The 17,474-nt window shown below is 42.8% G+C and overlaps 1 protein-coding gene across 7 annotated transcripts in view; it reads right to left on the bottom strand.

Moving 5' to 3' along the window:
- Positions 1–2,890: 2,890 nt before the first annotated feature.
- LOC139913865 (myosin-10-like) overlaps positions 2,891–17,474 on the bottom strand; it is a 62,373-nt gene continuing 47,789 nt past the window's right edge. For all 7 annotated transcript variants that reach the window (XM_071902016.2, XM_071902019.2, XM_071902018.2 and 4 more), the window contains 25 exons: positions 17,254–17,375; positions 16,820–16,889; positions 16,188–16,348; positions 15,877–15,985; positions 14,719–14,850; positions 14,377–14,583; positions 14,126–14,263; positions 13,675–13,798; positions 13,319–13,490; positions 11,646–11,858; positions 10,977–11,121; positions 10,202–10,408; positions 9,094–9,198; positions 8,749–8,901; positions 8,178–8,426; positions 7,839–8,051; positions 7,489–7,701; positions 7,133–7,294; positions 6,918–7,046; positions 6,712–6,800; positions 6,248–6,371; positions 5,630–5,838; positions 5,132–5,240; positions 3,277–3,449; positions 2,891–3,044 (listed from right to left, as the gene is read on the bottom strand). In XM_071902016.2, the coding sequence (XP_071758117.2) occupies positions 2,891–3,044; positions 3,277–3,449; positions 5,132–5,240; positions 5,630–5,838; positions 6,248–6,371; positions 6,712–6,800; positions 6,918–7,046; positions 7,133–7,294; positions 7,489–7,701; positions 7,839–8,051; positions 8,178–8,426; positions 8,749–8,901; positions 9,094–9,198; positions 10,202–10,408; positions 10,977–11,121; positions 11,646–11,858; positions 13,319–13,490; positions 13,675–13,798; positions 14,126–14,263; positions 14,377–14,583; positions 14,719–14,850; positions 15,877–15,985; positions 16,188–16,348; positions 16,820–16,889; positions 17,254–17,375 (3,882 nt within the window). The remainder of the gene's footprint in view (positions 3,045–3,276; positions 3,450–5,131; positions 5,241–5,629; positions 5,839–6,247; positions 6,372–6,711; positions 6,801–6,917; positions 7,047–7,132; positions 7,295–7,488; positions 7,702–7,838; positions 8,052–8,177; positions 8,427–8,748; positions 8,902–9,093; positions 9,199–10,201; positions 10,409–10,976; positions 11,122–11,645; positions 11,859–13,318; positions 13,491–13,674; positions 13,799–14,125; positions 14,264–14,376; positions 14,584–14,718; positions 14,851–15,876; positions 15,986–16,187; positions 16,349–16,819; positions 16,890–17,253; positions 17,376–17,474) is intronic.

Below are 17,474 nucleotides of genomic sequence, written 5' to 3'. Positions count from 1 at the left end.
ATTTAGTTTCAGCTATTTAACATCCCATCTGATGTTTTTTTTTTTAACTATAGCAGCACGTTGTCACTAGCAAAACCAGAGCCATAGATCAATAGCTTGATCATATTTCCGTACTGTTTAATAATGTTTCTTTTTTGTAACATTTTAGTTATTGTTATGGTTGTATTTTGTTACATGACCTATTCCTTGTCCTGTTCAATATATCATCAAATCATACTTTTCACTCACATACAAAATGGGAAATGTTTGTTAATGCTTAACCATAGCAGACTTGCATGTCTTGGCTGGCATCATGCACACATTAGATGCTAAAAGTATATTATTTCATTTTAATTTTTTGGTTTTAAGTAGGTCTAATTGATGCTAATTTAAGATTAGAAAAATTATATAATGCCCAGTAGCATGTTGCTTGTCTACTGTATTGTCACCCTTTGGGTGCATGTAAACCTAAAACACAAACAACAGTGGATCAATATAAATATTTCAATAATCAACAATTATTTTACAATCAACTGTCCCTTATGTGCTTATAGTGGGCTCCATCTCTGACATCCATCCATTTTCAGTTACCACATTATCATTTTCCTGCAAAGGACAAATTTGATTGTATTTTCTTTAATTAAACTACTTAACAGACATTAAAAGTGTTGTCCTTGATTGGCCCAAAGAGGCTTCCACATTATGGTTGCAGACAACAAGTTGACTGCAGGATTTTTTTATTTTTGTTAATTGAGATACTTGATCTCAATTATCAGAGTGGCAGAACTTTAACCACATGGAAAACAAGAAGAAACACACTTTCTATATGAATATGTTTATTGGTCTTTTACAAAAAATGTCTAGAAATACAGGAATACAAGAAAATAAAAGGAGATGACGAATAATACCTGGTTGTCAACAGCCAGTAATAGTAATAACAACCTTATATGGATGTTAAAGCTTTGAACCCAGTCAAACCCCCCTTCTAGAAAGCTTCATAGATCATACAGAATTCATCCTAAGATAAAGAATCAGCATATCCTCAAAATAATCCCCATACAATACAAACACAAACCAAACCGCCAGATCATCGCCTGGGGCAGCCTCGATTTAACACTGATTCATACCCATAAACTGTCCATCCAAATGCTAACAAATGTGAAATGTGCATGTGGTATGATGTCATGACACAAAGCTAGGTTAAAGAATCGGTTTTCAACATCTCAAAGACTTTTGTCGCTTTTCAGTTTCAATGTACACAAGTTTTACTTCATGTGTTGTTTCTGTGCACAACCTCCTATCTGCTGTCTTCAGTAACGGCTAAGGCACTTTCTACAGACGCTCGACTTTTTAAATTTTCACTTACTTGAAAAAGGAAAAGGCCGCAAATATGTGGCACACAATTTACAAAATGGTAACATTGTGTTTCGTAACTAACATGTACAGTATAACACATTCATCTCAATGTTCACACTTCAATTGATCCACGTGGATCCCCTGATCTATTGCATTAAAATCCATTTTATAGCACTAATTAAAACTTAATAATGAATAAAACATTCATTACCTATCTGTAAATCATGTTTGTTCATATTATTTCAGGCTTGCGATAAGTGTGGATACAATAAGAAGACACAAATGGTCAAAGAAATTTTGAGTTAAGCATATTGTACATGGTACAGAAAACATAACTGAATAAGGAGAGTTACACAGAGACATATTCAGATTCTAACAGGATAATCGTCACATCATTGAGCTTCCCACTGCCTCAAAGAAGTCTGAATCATTTGAATTCATACTCTGTGACACCCATTCTCGCCCTTGGTAATGAGTTTGATATGTGGACATCGAATACTGGACATATGTTGAATATTTTCAGCCAACAAAACCACCTTAATATAAAGAAACTGGGACTCAATTAAATCCATATTATGGCATGTGATTGATTGAAGTCCGCTGCAATATTAGGTGCATGTTAATTGCAATACAAAAAATAATTATAAGTCAAGATTGACCCATTGTCAAATAGAGATCGCAATACTGGTCAGGAACGTTTTCTAGCACTGAGGCAACAAGGCAATTTACAGTCTCATTCCCTATACTTCTGCAAGCTAACCATCCTAGCATGTGACTGAAAAAACTGTATTCAATTACAGTTCAACTAACATAACTAAATTGATTTATATGATAGGCATATACTGTAGATTGATGAAAAAATGAAGTCAGAAGGCTGTTTGCTTTCATCATGATCCGTTCCTCTGAAATATTGCTATGCTATCATTTTAGCATTTGAAGCCAACACCTGAATTCTGGTCCAATTGTGCACCATCACCAAAGACACATGTTCATACAGATACATGTGCAGCCACCCAACTATGAGAGGATAGACTCAGTCAGAAAAGATATACTTAATTCTGATGAGTGTTTGAGGGAAATAGGAGTATTATGCTTATCAGTCTATTTTCGGTGCCCACATATGTAAGGTTCATGTTTTTTTTTCCAGAAAACCACTTCTATCGGTTTAAAATGAGTCCCAGACAGGATATTGAAGGAGCCAATAATACTCAATGCACGATGGACGTTGCTATTACACAGCCCTGCAGCTTGACTAGGAAGGGTAAGGCAGAGTAGCGGTTCTCACAACCTTAACTGGAGTGGTAAAGAGACAGAGGGGCGTCCACTGCTGGTGTTTGGGGTTGACAGGTAAGACGGGAAATGTTGGGATTAGAGTAGTGTGAATCTTTGCTTAGGTCATGCTGCATGTGGGGTGGGGGGAGGACAAATCTATCCAGGCTGGGGTTGTAGGGGCAAGAAGAGGGTCCCTACTCAGGCTGTGAGGGTCTGGGGTATCCTGGTGAAGAGGGGGGGGGGGGATAAGCGGAGGGGAGAGCAACGGTTCAGGTTAAGGGTTCTACTCAGGCTGGGGTGCTGGTGTCTCGTTGGCATTGTTGTCGGTGATCTTGTTCTCCAGCTCATCGTCGGACAGGAGGTCCAGGGAAGTTCCCTCCACCTGTAGCGGACGCCTGCCTGAGCGGCTGGAGGAGAAACTGATGGGGCCGCCACGCCTACATGAGGAGGGGGGGGGGGGAGGATTTTATACCAGAGGCAAAAAGTACGCCAGAAACAAGAAGCAAAAAGCAAAAGCTACAGCAGGAAAAGAGTGGAATATCCGCTCACTGTTTTCATGCTCCCAGATGTGCTCTATGTTCAGTACATTGCTAACATTTGTTTGGCTGAAATGCTCTTGTCACCAGTTTTTAAACATGGGCATCAATGTAAAAGAGCCTGCTTCCGTACCTGAGGCGGCTCTTGAGCGTGTTGACCTCGCGGCTCAGGCCCTCGCTGGCCTCGGTGGCGTCGTCCAGCTCTCTCTGCAGTTTCCGGCGCGAGGCGTTGGCCCTGGTGGACTCCTCCTCAGCCTCCTCCAGCTGACGCTTCAGCTGCTTCATACGAGAGTTGGACTTTTCCATCTGAAACACACACAAACACACACACACACACACACACACACACACACAGGAGAAAAAACACACATCACACAGCCATACTAAACACATGACAAGGCCAACATTTTTGGGCAGCAGGGTAACGTAGCTCAAAGCTAAAATTTGCATCAAGATATATAAGTTTCTTATTACTGGCTTTCAATATTTCTACAACTTAATCATTAATTAAGTTGTAGAAAATTTTGCAACATCCAGCACTAGTTTATAAGACTGGCTAGATTATTAGTGCAGTTAAGTGATATAAGCAGATATAACTGTGTGTCATCGGCATAACGGTGAAGATTTGTTGTTTGCATCTAAAATATCCAAGTAGAAGCATGTAAATGGAGAATAAGATGAGATCTAAAATATCTAAAATAATTATGAGATGTAAAAGAATTAAAGGATAAGGCCGGTGTTTTTTAATGCATTGCTTACCGTCAACAAATCCTATGAAAATAACAAAATCAGCAATGATTTTGTTTTGCCAGCAAGTCTCGTCCATGTAGGCGGTGCCCAATGAAGCCATAGAACTCCATTGTATTAAAAAAAGGGTTAAAAACACGTCAAAGAGCCATGCCGTTGCTCTGGGCAACATATTTCATCATCACGATGCACCGGGCCAGCCGACTTTTTCCTCAAACAACTTAATAAACCGGCTGTAAACACTTTGCGATCTCAGGAAAGTAGTTCCGTAGCACTGAAAATAGTCCCCGGCGTAATGAAGAATTTGTTCCCATTTGAATTTGATTTGGTAATAACTACAACAGCCTGACTTTTCGTGGTAACAGTTAGCGATTTTTAAAATGGAAACTATGTCTTTGTGAGCTGTATTTCAAGGTTTTTAGCTTACAATTGGAGCCAATGACTTCCGGGTTGACGGCTAAAAACGGTACGTGGGAAGTCAGAAAGTAACGGGAGTAGAGCAAACGCATTGTTGATTTTGTTATTTTCATAGGATTTGTTGACGGTAAGCAATGCATTAAAAAACACCGGCCTTATCCTTTAAAATGTAACAATCCCTAGGTTTCCTGGTGGCTCAGTGGTCTGGGGTGCATATTATGTGGACGCAACATCCTGGATTTGGATCCAACCCAGGACCTTTGTTGCATGTCATCCCCTTCTCTCTCCCAGTCTTTCCTTTCTCTCTTTACTTCAGTCTATCCAATAAAGGCAAAAATGCCCCAAAAAATAATCTCTAAAAATAAAAAATGCAACAATCCCTGGAATTTGCCGCTAAAAGACCACTGGTCATGGAGATGGGTTGGAGACAAAGGGTCAAAATTCTGTTTCTTAAGGAGAGGTTGAACTGCTACATGTTGAAAACTAGAAGGAACTATACCAGTGGCCAGAGAGCTATTGATAACGACAATATGCTCACAGTGACTGATTTGAAAAAACCTAGTAGGGACAACACATGGGGGACAGGTGGAGGACCACAGGTGAGACACAGTCTGCCAGGACCAGGGGAGAAATGGCCCAAAACAGTTAATCACAGCAGCACTATCAACAATGACAGATAGGTCCCTGTCATAGGTGAGATCTAGAGTCTCGTGTCCTCTGCTTTTTTTGTAAAGTAATTTAAGTTCTGTATACTTTTCAGGGGAGGGGAGCAATATTCATTCATTTCATTGTTTGAAATTTGATGTGCATTTGCCATTCCTTACTTGTTCTTTGAACTGGTCGGCATGGCGACGCTCATCCTCCACCTGCATGCAGACTTCCTTCAGCTTCTTCTCTGTCCTCCTCACGATCTTATTGGCTGCTGCTCGCTCCCTACAATGAGGAACAGATGAGGTTAGAGAAACGTCAGGAAAGGAAGAGTAGGGTGGAAGATGAGGAGATGAGGGAGAGTGGGAATGTGGGCAGGGTGTGGAAAGTAGTTTGGAAGTAGTGGAGGAAGATTTAGTACCTCAAGTAAACATAAAAATGTGTTTTAGACATTTAAAACACATTTCACATTATTTGATTTTACCTATTTTGTTCTCACTGCATTTGCCCATTTTATTCTTTAACCCTGTGCCTGCCATTTTTACTGTTTATCATATTGGTTTTTACATTTTACTGTTTTTTACTGCTCTATAATAACGTATTATTGGAAGTAATGGAATGGCAGAGAGAAGGATGGAGAGTGTGTGAAGGAGAGGAAAGTATTCATTTCTCACTTGGCCTCCTGCTCCAGCTGCTCCTCCAGCTGTGCTATCTTGGCCTCCAGGGCGGTGATGGAGGCCTTGAACCTGCTCTTCACCGAGCCCTCCAGCTCGCCCAGCTTAGCCCGCAGCTCCTTGTTCTGCCGCTCCAGTTGCTGCCGGGCGTTCTCGCTCTTCTGCGCCGCGCTGCGCTCCCCGCTCAGCTCCGTGGTCAGGGTGTCCACCTGGGAGAGAGGGGCGAGACGGTGAGGAGGAGGAAGTAAGGCAAGGAGAAGGGGAAGGGAGAGGGGGGTGATGGGAGGTAGAATCAGCGTATGCTCAGTAAACATGAAATAAAGATTCAATCAAACATTTTGTTTGATTTGTGGTTTTATATATACATATACAGTATATATTGGTACGTAGCATTACTATCGATTTAATCTATCTACATAAATGTATTGCATTTGCAGTGCATGTCCTGTAGTAGACAAAAACCCTATTCGTGCAGGACTAGTATTATGTGGGGACCTCATGTAATGTTCCTTTATAGATTCTACTACTGTCTCCATTTTTCATCATACAGAATAGAGATATAGTCAATATAGATGTAATTCTGCCATCTGACACTTCTACTCCAGTATTAGACCATACCTGCATGGTTGTCTTTCTGAAGCGGTCATTGAGTAGCTCCATGTTACCCTGCTCCTCCTCCAGCTCCTCCTCCAGCTGGGCAATACGAGCCTCCAGCCTCCTCTTCTCATCCATCAGAGCAGACCTGACACACAAACATAAACAGTGGTCTACTGAGAACAACATGTGACAGAGACTTCCATAAGATGCTATGTTAGAATATATGAAAATATGTTAGAATAAAGATTTTTAACCAGACCATTTAACCTGCCTGGAGAACTGGGATGTCATCACAGGAATGTATTTAAAAAACAATTTAGTATACTTTTTCTTTGGTTGATAAGCTGAATGGTCCTGATGCAGTAAACCCCACCCATCTGGTGCTCTAACTAGGTTAAAATATTTACATACAACATTTATATAAACCAGGTGTGGATTCTGCTGACAGAATATAAGCTGTGGTCAAGTGGGGGAGTACAACTCACTTTCCAGAGGTGCTGTTGGAGATTTCATCCTGCAGCTCGTCCCGTTCCTGTTCTGCGTGGCGCCGGCCCCTCTCAGATGCTGCCAGGTCCTGCAGAGAGATCACAGAGAGACATTACCCATCATGCAACACAAAAGACATCACAAAAATGTCCCAACCGGCATGAACCTGGCTTTTAAGGACCAGGACCGTCCCGCTGTCCTGTACCTCATGCAGCTGCAGAATCTCAGCCTCGAGACTCTTGAGTTTCTTCTCATTCTCCTTGGACTGGGCGAAAATCTCGTCTCTGGAAGCCCTTGCGTCCTCCAACTCCCTCTGGTAGTCTTTCATTTGGGCCTGGAGGAGACAATATATTGTTGAGAATGACTTCTTAGTGCTGACATATGCACAAACTGATTCAAGTATGAGCATGAAATCCTTACCTGTAACTTGCGCAGCTGTTTGATGGCCTCGTCTCTAGCCTTGTTGGCTCCTTCTATCTGACCCTCTACATCCTTCAGATCCATTTCCAGCTTCTTCTTCGCAGCCACAGCCAGCGCCCTCTGCTTCCTCTCATCCTCCAACTCTGCCTCCATCTCTCGCACCTTGGAGGAGGAGCCAGTACAAGTCGTTGGAGGGGTGTGAGAATTATGGGAAGGGAACAATGAGAGGAGATATTCCTATCTCACTACGCTTAAAAATACAAAAGTGCAGTTTTGAAAATGCTCTGCTTGCTGAAAATGTTGCCAACAATAGGTTATTTTTATGCTAAGTCCAGAATCAGCAGCTTGTTCTGCACCTGTTTGACCAGCGCTCTCTTCTTCTCGTCGTTCTGGTCGTCGCGGCCCTGCAGGTCCCTCTCATACTGGGCCTTCATGGCCTGCATGTTGACCTCCAGACGCAGCTTGGCGTCCTCCGTGGCCTGCAGCTCGTCCTCCAGCTCCTCCAGCTGGGTCCGCATCTCCTCCAGCTGCTGCTCCAGAGTACGCTTGGACTTCTCCAGCTCGTGCACCTGGTGGGGACGAGAGAGTTAGAGGATGCTAGTGAGCTGTGTTTAAATGTTTCCCTCTGCAGCGATGGAGTGAAAACAGGACACTGGGGAAAGTTGCTCTAATCCTAAATGGGTTCACCATCCATCTGAACACTCACGTTCTTGCCCACATCGTCCTTGGAGCTCATCAGATCCTCCATCTCGGCGCGCAGCTGCTTGTTGGTCCTCTCCAGCTCCTCCTTGGCCTCCAGGGCCTCGTCCAGAGCTCTGGTCATGGACAGAGCCTTGGTCTCCTTCTCCCTGGCCTCAGCTTCGGCACGGTCGCGCTCCTCGGCGTAGCGAGCCGAGATGCTCTTCTCCTCAGCCAGCATCTAGAGAGGGAGGGGATTGGTATCGGGGATTGGTATTTTGTGATGATGTGACAAGGTTCAAATGTGTCTTTGAGGATGGGAACTCTACTCAAACTTCTATATATCTCCAATAATGTGAGCTCCCACCTGGTCGAACTTCTTCTGCTTCTTCTCCAGGTTGGAGACGATCTGTCTCTGGTGATCCAGGTCCACGGTCAGGTCGTCCAGCTCCTGCTGCAGACGGGTCTTGGTCTTCTCCATCTTTTCGAAGGCGATGGTCTTCTCCTCCAGACGCTGGCTGGTCAGCTCCATGTCCTTCTGCAGCTTCTTCTTCGTCTCCTCCAGGCCGTCCATCGTTCCAACGTCATCCTCCAGCTTCTTCTTGGTCTCCACCAACTACAGACAAGCAAATAGGAGGAGGGATTCATCAGACAACCATGATCGTTCAGAATCAGAATGACAGAACTTTTGATACTTGTGGGTTATGTTATGTGAGTTAATTCTGAGTTAATTAGTACTACATCTATTGCAGACTCAGAACATGTGAATATGGGGGTGGCAGTAGCCTAGAAGTTTGAGGCTTTTAACCCGGAAGAGGAAAGTGTGGAAAAAGAAGTATACATGTTAAGTAAATGTTCTCGGGATCCTTGTGTGTGTGTGTGTGTGTTGCAGAGCGGAGTCTCTCACATCTCCATGTAGTCCTACCACACTGTCCTACCTGGGCCTGCAGCGTCAGGTTCTGTTTCTCCAGGTTCTTGCGGGCCTCCTCGTCCTCCTCCTGCTGCTCCTGCAGAGCGTTCTTCTCCTCCTCCAGCTGGCGGATACGGCTGCTCAGGTTCAGCTTCTGACGGGTCTCCTCTTGGAGCAGCTCCTACACACACACATACACACACACACACACACAGAGTCGAGTGCAATATGTCAGCACAATCAATAATGTCATCTAATTTTGAACAATACAACATAAAAATATTGAATGATCATGAAGATCAAGATCATGACGCAAGAAATTTAGTTTGGTGATTAAAACTCAAACTTTCTCAAAATATGAGAAAATTCTCACCTGTGTGTCTTGTAGCTGACTCTCTAGTCCAGTAGCATCCTTGGCCATCTTGATCCCCTTTCTCTCTGCATCCTCCAGCAAGGTGGACACATTGTCCAACTCAGTCTGTACAGAGAGAGGTACAATGGTTAAGACCAGGTTATCAATATCAAGTATTTTTAACAAAATAAAAATCTAAATTAAAGAAGCAATGCAAAGGAATCTTTGTGTCTATGTAAAAGGAAGTGCAAGTGTGTGTGTGTGTGTGTATTTCTACTTATTGTGTCTTGGTGTCATGTCTGTGTGTGTATGCCCCGTGAGTTTGTATGTTTGTGATTTAGTTAGCTATCCCAATAATTAATGCAAATTCATCCAATCACTACAGTATTTGCAGGAGCTTGAAATTTTACAAAATCACTGCAATTTTTCTGCATGAAATGGCCAAATCAACAGAACGCTTGTCATTTTGGCCAATCAACAATTTTTTTTGCATAAAAAGGTCCAATCAAACTGCACTTATACTACAACCAATAACTTTGTAGTGGAGCTTTTGAAAGGGAGGAAATTGAGGATGACTCACATGACAATGAGTTGAAGTTTCATATGTCAATTTTATTCACACCTACAGGTGTAAAACGTTGTGTGCACTCTGTTTTTCATTTAACCTGCACTATTATAGTTTCCATTTATCATGAGCCTTTGGTTTGCATACTGTTCGTCAGAAGAACGCAAAGCCTGCCTCAAACATAAATGAGCATTTTTTCAAAAATGAAATTATAGTGATTATAGTTTTATAATCATGAAACAAATTCAAATGGACCAATTTTATTTGGTGCTTACTGTGCTAGTTGTAGTAGTTGAAGCAGTTTTTTAGTTGAAGTGGTTATAAAAATTGAAGTTTTTCAGGATCTCTTTAGTGTTACTTTGGTACTATTTTTTCCTTGACAATTCCCTTAATTTTAAGCACAAAACACCTAAAACTCCTCAAATTGCATCACAATTTTTGAGAAAACTTTCCGCAAAATGAAACATTTTTGGTTGCAATAATCTTCTTGGTGGGAATGATTTAATTGTATTAATGAATGCATGTTTGCAATACAGTATCTGCACCCCACTCAGCCCCACCAACCTGTAGTTTGTGTGTGCGGTCGGCCAGCTCTCCCTTGGTCCTCTCTCCCTCGGTGACTCTGGCCATGAACTCCTGCAGCTGACCTTCCAGTTTCTTCCTCTTGTGTTCGGAGTCGGTCTTTGCCTGCTGCAGGCCCTTCACCTCGCTGGCCAGCTCCTTGTTGGTGCTCTCCTGGCTCTGCTTGGTCTTCTCCAGGTTAGCTTTGAACTATGGACATAGCAAAGAACAGACATCAGACAATACTTACCTATGACATGGCCTAAACCTGTCAGGAAATGGAAAATCTGTGAATTCTGCAGTCATTTTATTTGATTAAAGTGCCCTACCATAACTTACTAACATAAATAAATGGATGGTTTTTTGTACATGGAAGTAAATTAATTATTAGTTTGCAGATTCCCTTTTGGCCTGGATTTTGGGCACCAACCTGCTGGCTTTGTTTTCCTTCCATCTCCATGGCATTTCAATCAGACCCAATTAAAATTCTGTCCAGGGAGGGGGATTTTTCTCATGTGGGCTAAGAAGAACTAACCAGTGAGCAAGTGTGTAAGCAACATTTCCACCTCTGCTTATGACTATACAGGACTGTTTAAAATGTTGAGTATTTACATCAGCTTCAATAAACTGAATGAAAACATCTTCTTTTGGTCATGAAGTCAAATCAGTAAATGCTTTCAATAGAAGTGAAACAAATAGCTGCTGTAATCAGGTGAGAGTTTAAAGACTTTTCAAGCTGATCTGGTGATATTCAGTAGATTAAGGACAGCTGTGTTACCCTCTTGGCCTGCTCCAGTTGCTCAGACAGCTCCTCCAGGGCCGTGCCGTGCCTCTGTCTCATCTCCTGGATCTGAGCCTCGTGGTTCTTAGTCTCCTCGTCAATGGTCTTCTTCAGCTCCGCCACCTCCTGCTCACGCTTGGTCCTATGGAGAGCAGGGACCCAGGAAAGTTTTAACCACTTAAATAGCTTCATTCAGCTTAAATACAGCATAATTTACAATGAACATTGTGGTTTATGTGGTTTATAGGAAGCACCAGAGATGTTGTACTATTAAAATCAATAGTGAGCGTTGCTGAAATCCGCCAGAGGAGAGAAGGTTGATAAAAGCATCACTGGAAGTTTCTAAATTTAAAGCTGAATTACACTATGATATTGCATGCCTAAATGTGAGAGTTTGCAATACATGTTATATTGAAAACCAAGAACAAAACGAAACAAACAAGCAAAAAAATAGTTTTTTCTGTACTTAGTGCTTCTCTATTTTTGATGAAACACAGATATTCTAGGGAATCAGGAATGTTTTATACATATTCTACTGATAATAAATGAATTTAAGCTTATTCTACTGCTGTGCTTGATGTAAGACCCTCTAAATAAGACTGTCAGCTAAACGCCCCACTCTCCGTAATATAAATGTCAAGGAGAGGAGAGCTCAGTGCTGAGTACCTGAGCTCCTGCTGGGCGGCGGTGGTATCCAGCGTGTCCTCCAGCTCAGTCTTCAGGGCCTCCAGCTCTTCGCTCAGGTCCCTCTTGAGTTTCTCAGCCTTGTTCCTGGCCTGTTTCTCCGACTCCAGGTCCTCCTGCAGCTCCGACAGCTGGGCCTGCAGCTCCCTCACCTGCTTCAGAGCGTTGTTCTTCTGGCTCACCTCATCCTCACCCCTGTCAAACACACAGCACAGTGAAGGGCATGCACACATATCTCAGGTGGATGCATACTGCATGCATAATGTGATGCTGTGACTGTGATGTGTGTGGTTATTGTGCTGCGATTTCACAGCAGTTCTTACATTACTGTGTATGATATACACTACCAGTCAAAAGTTTGGACACACCACATTTTTCTTTATTTTTGCTATTTTCCACATTTTAGAATAATAGTAAAGACATCAAAACTATGAAATAACACAAATGGAATTATGCAGTGACCAAAAAAGTGTTAAACAAATCAAAACTATCTTATATTTTAGATTCTTTAAAGTAGCCGCCCTTTGCCTTGATGGAAAGGCAAAGGCTTTGGAAAGAAATTCATACATAGGCATCAACTTCACTATTTACATTTGTCTAAGAAACAAATTTCAAGCATTTAAGCATAAGCCTTTAGATCAAAATGGCTTTAAGATGATGAAAAACATAGTACATTCAATCAGGTGTGTCCAAACGTTTGCCTGGCAGTGTATGTAGCTGTGCAGTTGCACTTGTACAGTGAATATGGGAATCCTATATAAAAATGAACTAAACTGAAAACACAAACAAACCAGAAAACCCCCCCCCAAAAAACAGAAAACAACTCCAATATGCTAGAGTGACCACATCTGCTATATATAAACACTCCACTGGGTGGCAGTAGAGACACATTTTCAAAGTCATAGTTCTATATAAAGCAGTTGATGTCTCCAGTTTTCTTTGGATGGAGACTGGTTGGAGTTGATCTTGATGGAACTGTATGTTTTTAAGGCCACTTATCAGAATGGCCTTAGATACACTTGCACATGCACACAAAACACACACACTCACACACACACACACACACACACACACACACACACACACACACACACACACACACACACACACACACATTCCAATGAAGTGAGGTCCACTGAATAAATAAATTTTGTCTTGGTGGTCCGGCCAGCCTGCACCATGTCATGACTAAGGAGCATAATAATGGTAAGTGCTCACAGACTATTTCTCACACCCAGATTATTAGATTACAGCTGCATACCTGCCTGGAGTGCAGTCAGTCTAGTAAAATGTGCCATATAAAATGCCAGGTGTGAATATGTCTCTGAGCAGAGTGTGATGACAGCTCTGTACAGCTATGCAGCACTCGCCCCAGACTGAGTCACTATGTGAAGCACAATCTCAATGACTCAGCGCTGAAACTCAATTAGAAAAAAACCCTATTTAGTTTACAACGTCTCAGATTAAAGTTATATAATACTTTGTTGGTTAACAAAGTGAACTGATCTCACCAGTACTGCCAGTACTTCAAAAATGTGATTTAGGCAATTGGGCCACTCTCAACAAGCATCTAATACCTTCAACTATTCAATTCTATTCCGTTCTATGTTTTGCTCTGTTCCATCCTCCTCTACAGTGGCCCCAGTATCTCCTACCTAGTCTGCAGTGCCTGTAGTTCCTCTTCCTTCTTGGCCAGCTGAACTTTCAGCTCCTCTATCTGGGCCTGCAGCTCGGCTATCTGGTCCTGGAAGTCGGACGTCTCCCCGTCCAGCTTCCTCTTAGCCTTCTCCAGCTCCTGACGGGTCTTCTCCTCCTTCTTCAGCCGCTCTGAATTGGAAAAAGACAGAGGAGAACAAAGTTTAACTGAGCAACAAGAAAGGTATTTTATTTTAGAATGGTAGAAATGTCCACAATAGCCTCAAATTTCTACCGAACTAGCGTCTTTCACACTCTTTAAGTTTATTCTAGTTTACTTTTTCGATGCATACTGTAATTTACTCTACACTCTTACCCTCCAGGTCGACCATCATCATCTCCTGCTTGTTCTTGACCTTGCCCAGGTTCTTGGCCTTCTCTTCCTCCTCAGCCAGCGTAGACGTCATCTCATTGATACGGTCCTCCTGCAGCTTCTTTTCCTAAGAGGGAAGAGAGGAAGACAGGCAGGTTAGTGTACAATAAGTCTCTCCAGTCATCATCAAGATGTTTCTATGTTCTCAGTAAGTGGCCTGCATGCCATCAGAGACTTATACTCAATGGGCAGTGAAGGAGAAATGTTCACAAGTGACTGTAAGACCCTCTAGAATCTTTCACACAAAAATCTTTCAACTCAAATGTTTTATGCATGCATTGATGATTTTAAATAGAAACGCTTGAGATATATCTCTGTTCCTGACCTTCAGACTCGTCCCTAAGCCCTGAGCTAATTTAACTGGGCTGAGAATAGCTTGAGCCTTCTCTCTCACCTTGTGGAACTTGGAGTTCTGGTCCTCCAGCAGCAAAATGTCCTCTTCATACTTCTTCATTTTGGCCTCAGCTGTCACCTTCTCCAGCTGCAGCTTCTGCCTGGCAGCCTCCTCCTCGTCCAACTGTTCCTCCAGGTCCTACACACACACAACACAGATGTAAAGTAGAGTAAAAGAGAGAAAAATCATATCAATACTGCATTTCATTTTCTCTAGCTTTGAAATTCTGCAGCTCTGTCCCTAGGACACACCTGGATGTGGGACTGCATCTTCTTCTTCTCGTTCTGCAGGCTCTGGTTCCTCTCCTCCTCCTCCTCCACCCTGGACTCCAGGTCATGGAGGATCTCCTCCAGCTCCTGCTTCTTGGCAGCCAGGCGGGCTCTCATCTCCTCGGCCTCCGCAAAAAGCTCCGTCTCCGCCTGCAGCTGCTCTGCTAGGATGTTCTTCTCCTCCATTAGCTAGAGACACACAAGAAAAATGCGTGTCCTTTGAGCATCATCTTCTGTATGGCAGTCCAAATTAAGCTCAAATTAAATGTATGTTCTACTCATTTGGCACTAGTGCTGCAGAAGATGGCTCTGGTTGTAACTGACCTGCTGGTGTTTCCTCTCCATCTCCACCAGCTCTCCCTCCACCTTGCTCTGCTTCTCCTTCACCTTGACCAGCTCCTCGTCTTTAGCCTGCATCTCCTCCTCCTGCCTGGTCACCTGAAGGAGGGGCTTCACCTGGGGGTGCAGAAGGATAGAGAGGCTTTCAGGTGATGTAACCCTCTGGCGGCCATATTGGAGGTCTTCAGCTCTTGGGCAACAGCGGCTGTGAATAGCTGATGGCTTTTCTAAACATACAACTCTCAACAGAATTACAGACATGGTTCATTTATGTGCTGTTTTTTTTTTTTGGAATATTTTATTTTGAGCTTTTTACACTATAGAAACACACAGAGAGAAAAAATTTAATTGCAAGAACAAAACACAAATACCTCCCCACACCAACACAAACACACACACACACACACAAAAAAAGAGCCAGATTACAAATCAAGTGTATAACATGGATGACTGTTAATCATCCGTGCATGCTAGAATAGTCCATGTCAACAATGTCTGTAGCTGCCAGAACTGAATGTCCACCAGATCCAAAATTGTCCTGAGGTCAGAGGAAATCATACATAATTTATGTGCTGTTTTTGACTGGGAAATGATCACTTCACCACTGATAAATTTGATCGATTTTGTGTTTAATGTCAGCTTGTTAGCTAGCAAATTATCTGGTCAGCTAACCATCACTGTCTTGTTGTAAACGTATCTGATTTGCACACTAGTAGAAGCTAGCGTTAACGTCTAGTAGTTTATAACATTGGGTCACTTTGATAAATTAGCCTGCTGGTTAATTGGCTAGCTAACAAAGTCAAAAAACAACTGTTTGATTAGGTTGTGACTGTTGTAACTGTGCTGACTCCAAGCTTAAGTTCGTAGAGATTTGGAGTAGGGGCTGGGACTAAACACAAGATATTCCTGTGTCACAGTAACCTAAAATTGCGAAATAAATCTACCTTATCAGACTCTTAAATTTTACTTATAACGTTACTGAATAGATCTACATCCACACCATAATGATCTTTTCAGGTATCTCTCTTTTTCGTGCCTTGTTATTTAGCCATTATTAACACACAGCCAATTCTCTACTGGACCTTGTTGAGATTGGTGACCAATACTCTAAACCTCTATGTATACATGCACTCACACACACACCTTGGTGAAGAGTCTCCACCACTGCCAGTGCCGCAGCTTCAGGTAGGCAGCACAGTTCCTCTGCAGAACCTTCAGGGCGCTCAGCTGCTGCTGCTTCTTAGCAAAGGCCCTGGAGCATTAGAGCGAGAGAGGAAGAGAGACAATGCTAGTAGAAAATACCTTTTTTTTATATCAAAGCTTTAGTGTAACAGACTCCCCTCTATAATCCTGTGATTGCTACAAATTGTGGACCATTGGATAAAAATGATTATGAGGTTAAGTAGCTCTCAGCTGAAGAGAGCAGTGGCAGAACAACATTAGTCACTACTCACTTGCGTGCCAGATATCCTCGACAGACGGCCTGGAAATAGATAATGATGTCAGTGATCTTCAGGTCCCTCTCCTCCTCCAGGTGGGCCAGCACCCCGGCCCTGAAGAAGATCTTACTCTGGCCGATACGGAACAGGTTGGGGTCCAACTCCAGGGCTCGGATCTACAGAGGGATGGAGAGAGAGAGGGAGAGGAGGAGATGGGTTAATGCATAACAGCCCTGTTTGGTGGCTACAAGGGAGAGTTGAAAGAAAGCGTGAAAGAAAGAGTTTTTCCTGTGTGTCTTAGTCATGACGGCCTATTATAGGAACTCATCCTTTCTATCCTAAACTCTAACAAGTGCATCACTTCAGAATCATCTCAGAATGGTGAACATTACAGTATGTTTATGATGTTTATGTTTAATGTAAGCTCACCAATACATTTCTTCATGACTTTTGTTTCTTGAGATGGGTTACTGAGAAATCGAAACAACATTTGGATTTTATTTCATCTATTTCACATCAGGCATAAATAAAATCAATGAGAATACCATAATAAAGTCAGAAACTTATTTCCACTGCGGTCCTCATGACCCCTGAGGCACCAATGACAGTGTTTCTGTTTTATACTAAGCTGTGACCCAGGTCCGTACCATTCTCTCACAGGCCTGCTTGCCATCCATGAAGCCCTTGGGAATGGCGTTGGGAGTGAGGATCTCATACCTGGACGCAGAACAGAGAGAGAGAGGAGCATTATGAGGATAGAGAGTCACCGGGTGAACCTCCATATTGACTGAGAGTATAAGAAGAGAGAGAGAGAGTCATAGGCCTCTGTCTCCTGAGTGACAGGTGGAGCTCTGTAGAGATCAAACGACTTCAAAAGGATCAGAGAATATCAGAGAACAGGATGACACCAGATCCATCATCCATCTTTCATCAACACAGTGCAAAAACTTACTGCTGGGCTTCATGCAGTCACACATCATGTCCAATAAAGTGGAAAGAGGATGAGACTTTCAACATTGAAACACTGGTGCATGTCGTTTCTGCAATATGTATCTAATTATGGTAATCATTGGAATGTTACCGCTGTCTGAACTCCTGGAAGACGATGCGGTTGGGGAAGCCCTGTCTGCAGATACGGATCCCCTCCAGGACACCGTTGCACCTCAGCTGGTCCAGAACCAGGTGGGGGTCCAGTTTACCAGCCTGGGGGAGGAGAGGGAAGAAGGGGAACAAGAAGAGGAGGATGAATGAGGAGGCGTGTTGGCAAAGTCAGAGAGAAGACTCGACTGTAACCTTAGGCAA

This window comes from Centroberyx gerrardi, chromosome 7, assembly GCF_048128805.1.
Source record: "Centroberyx gerrardi isolate f3 chromosome 7, fCenGer3.hap1.cur.20231027, whole genome shotgun sequence".
In the NCBI taxonomy this organism is placed as follows: Eukaryota; Metazoa; Chordata; class Actinopteri; order Beryciformes; family Berycidae; genus Centroberyx; species Centroberyx gerrardi.
The sequence above is the reverse complement of the archived record's forward strand: the minus strand, read 5'-3'. Positions and strand labels throughout refer to the sequence as shown.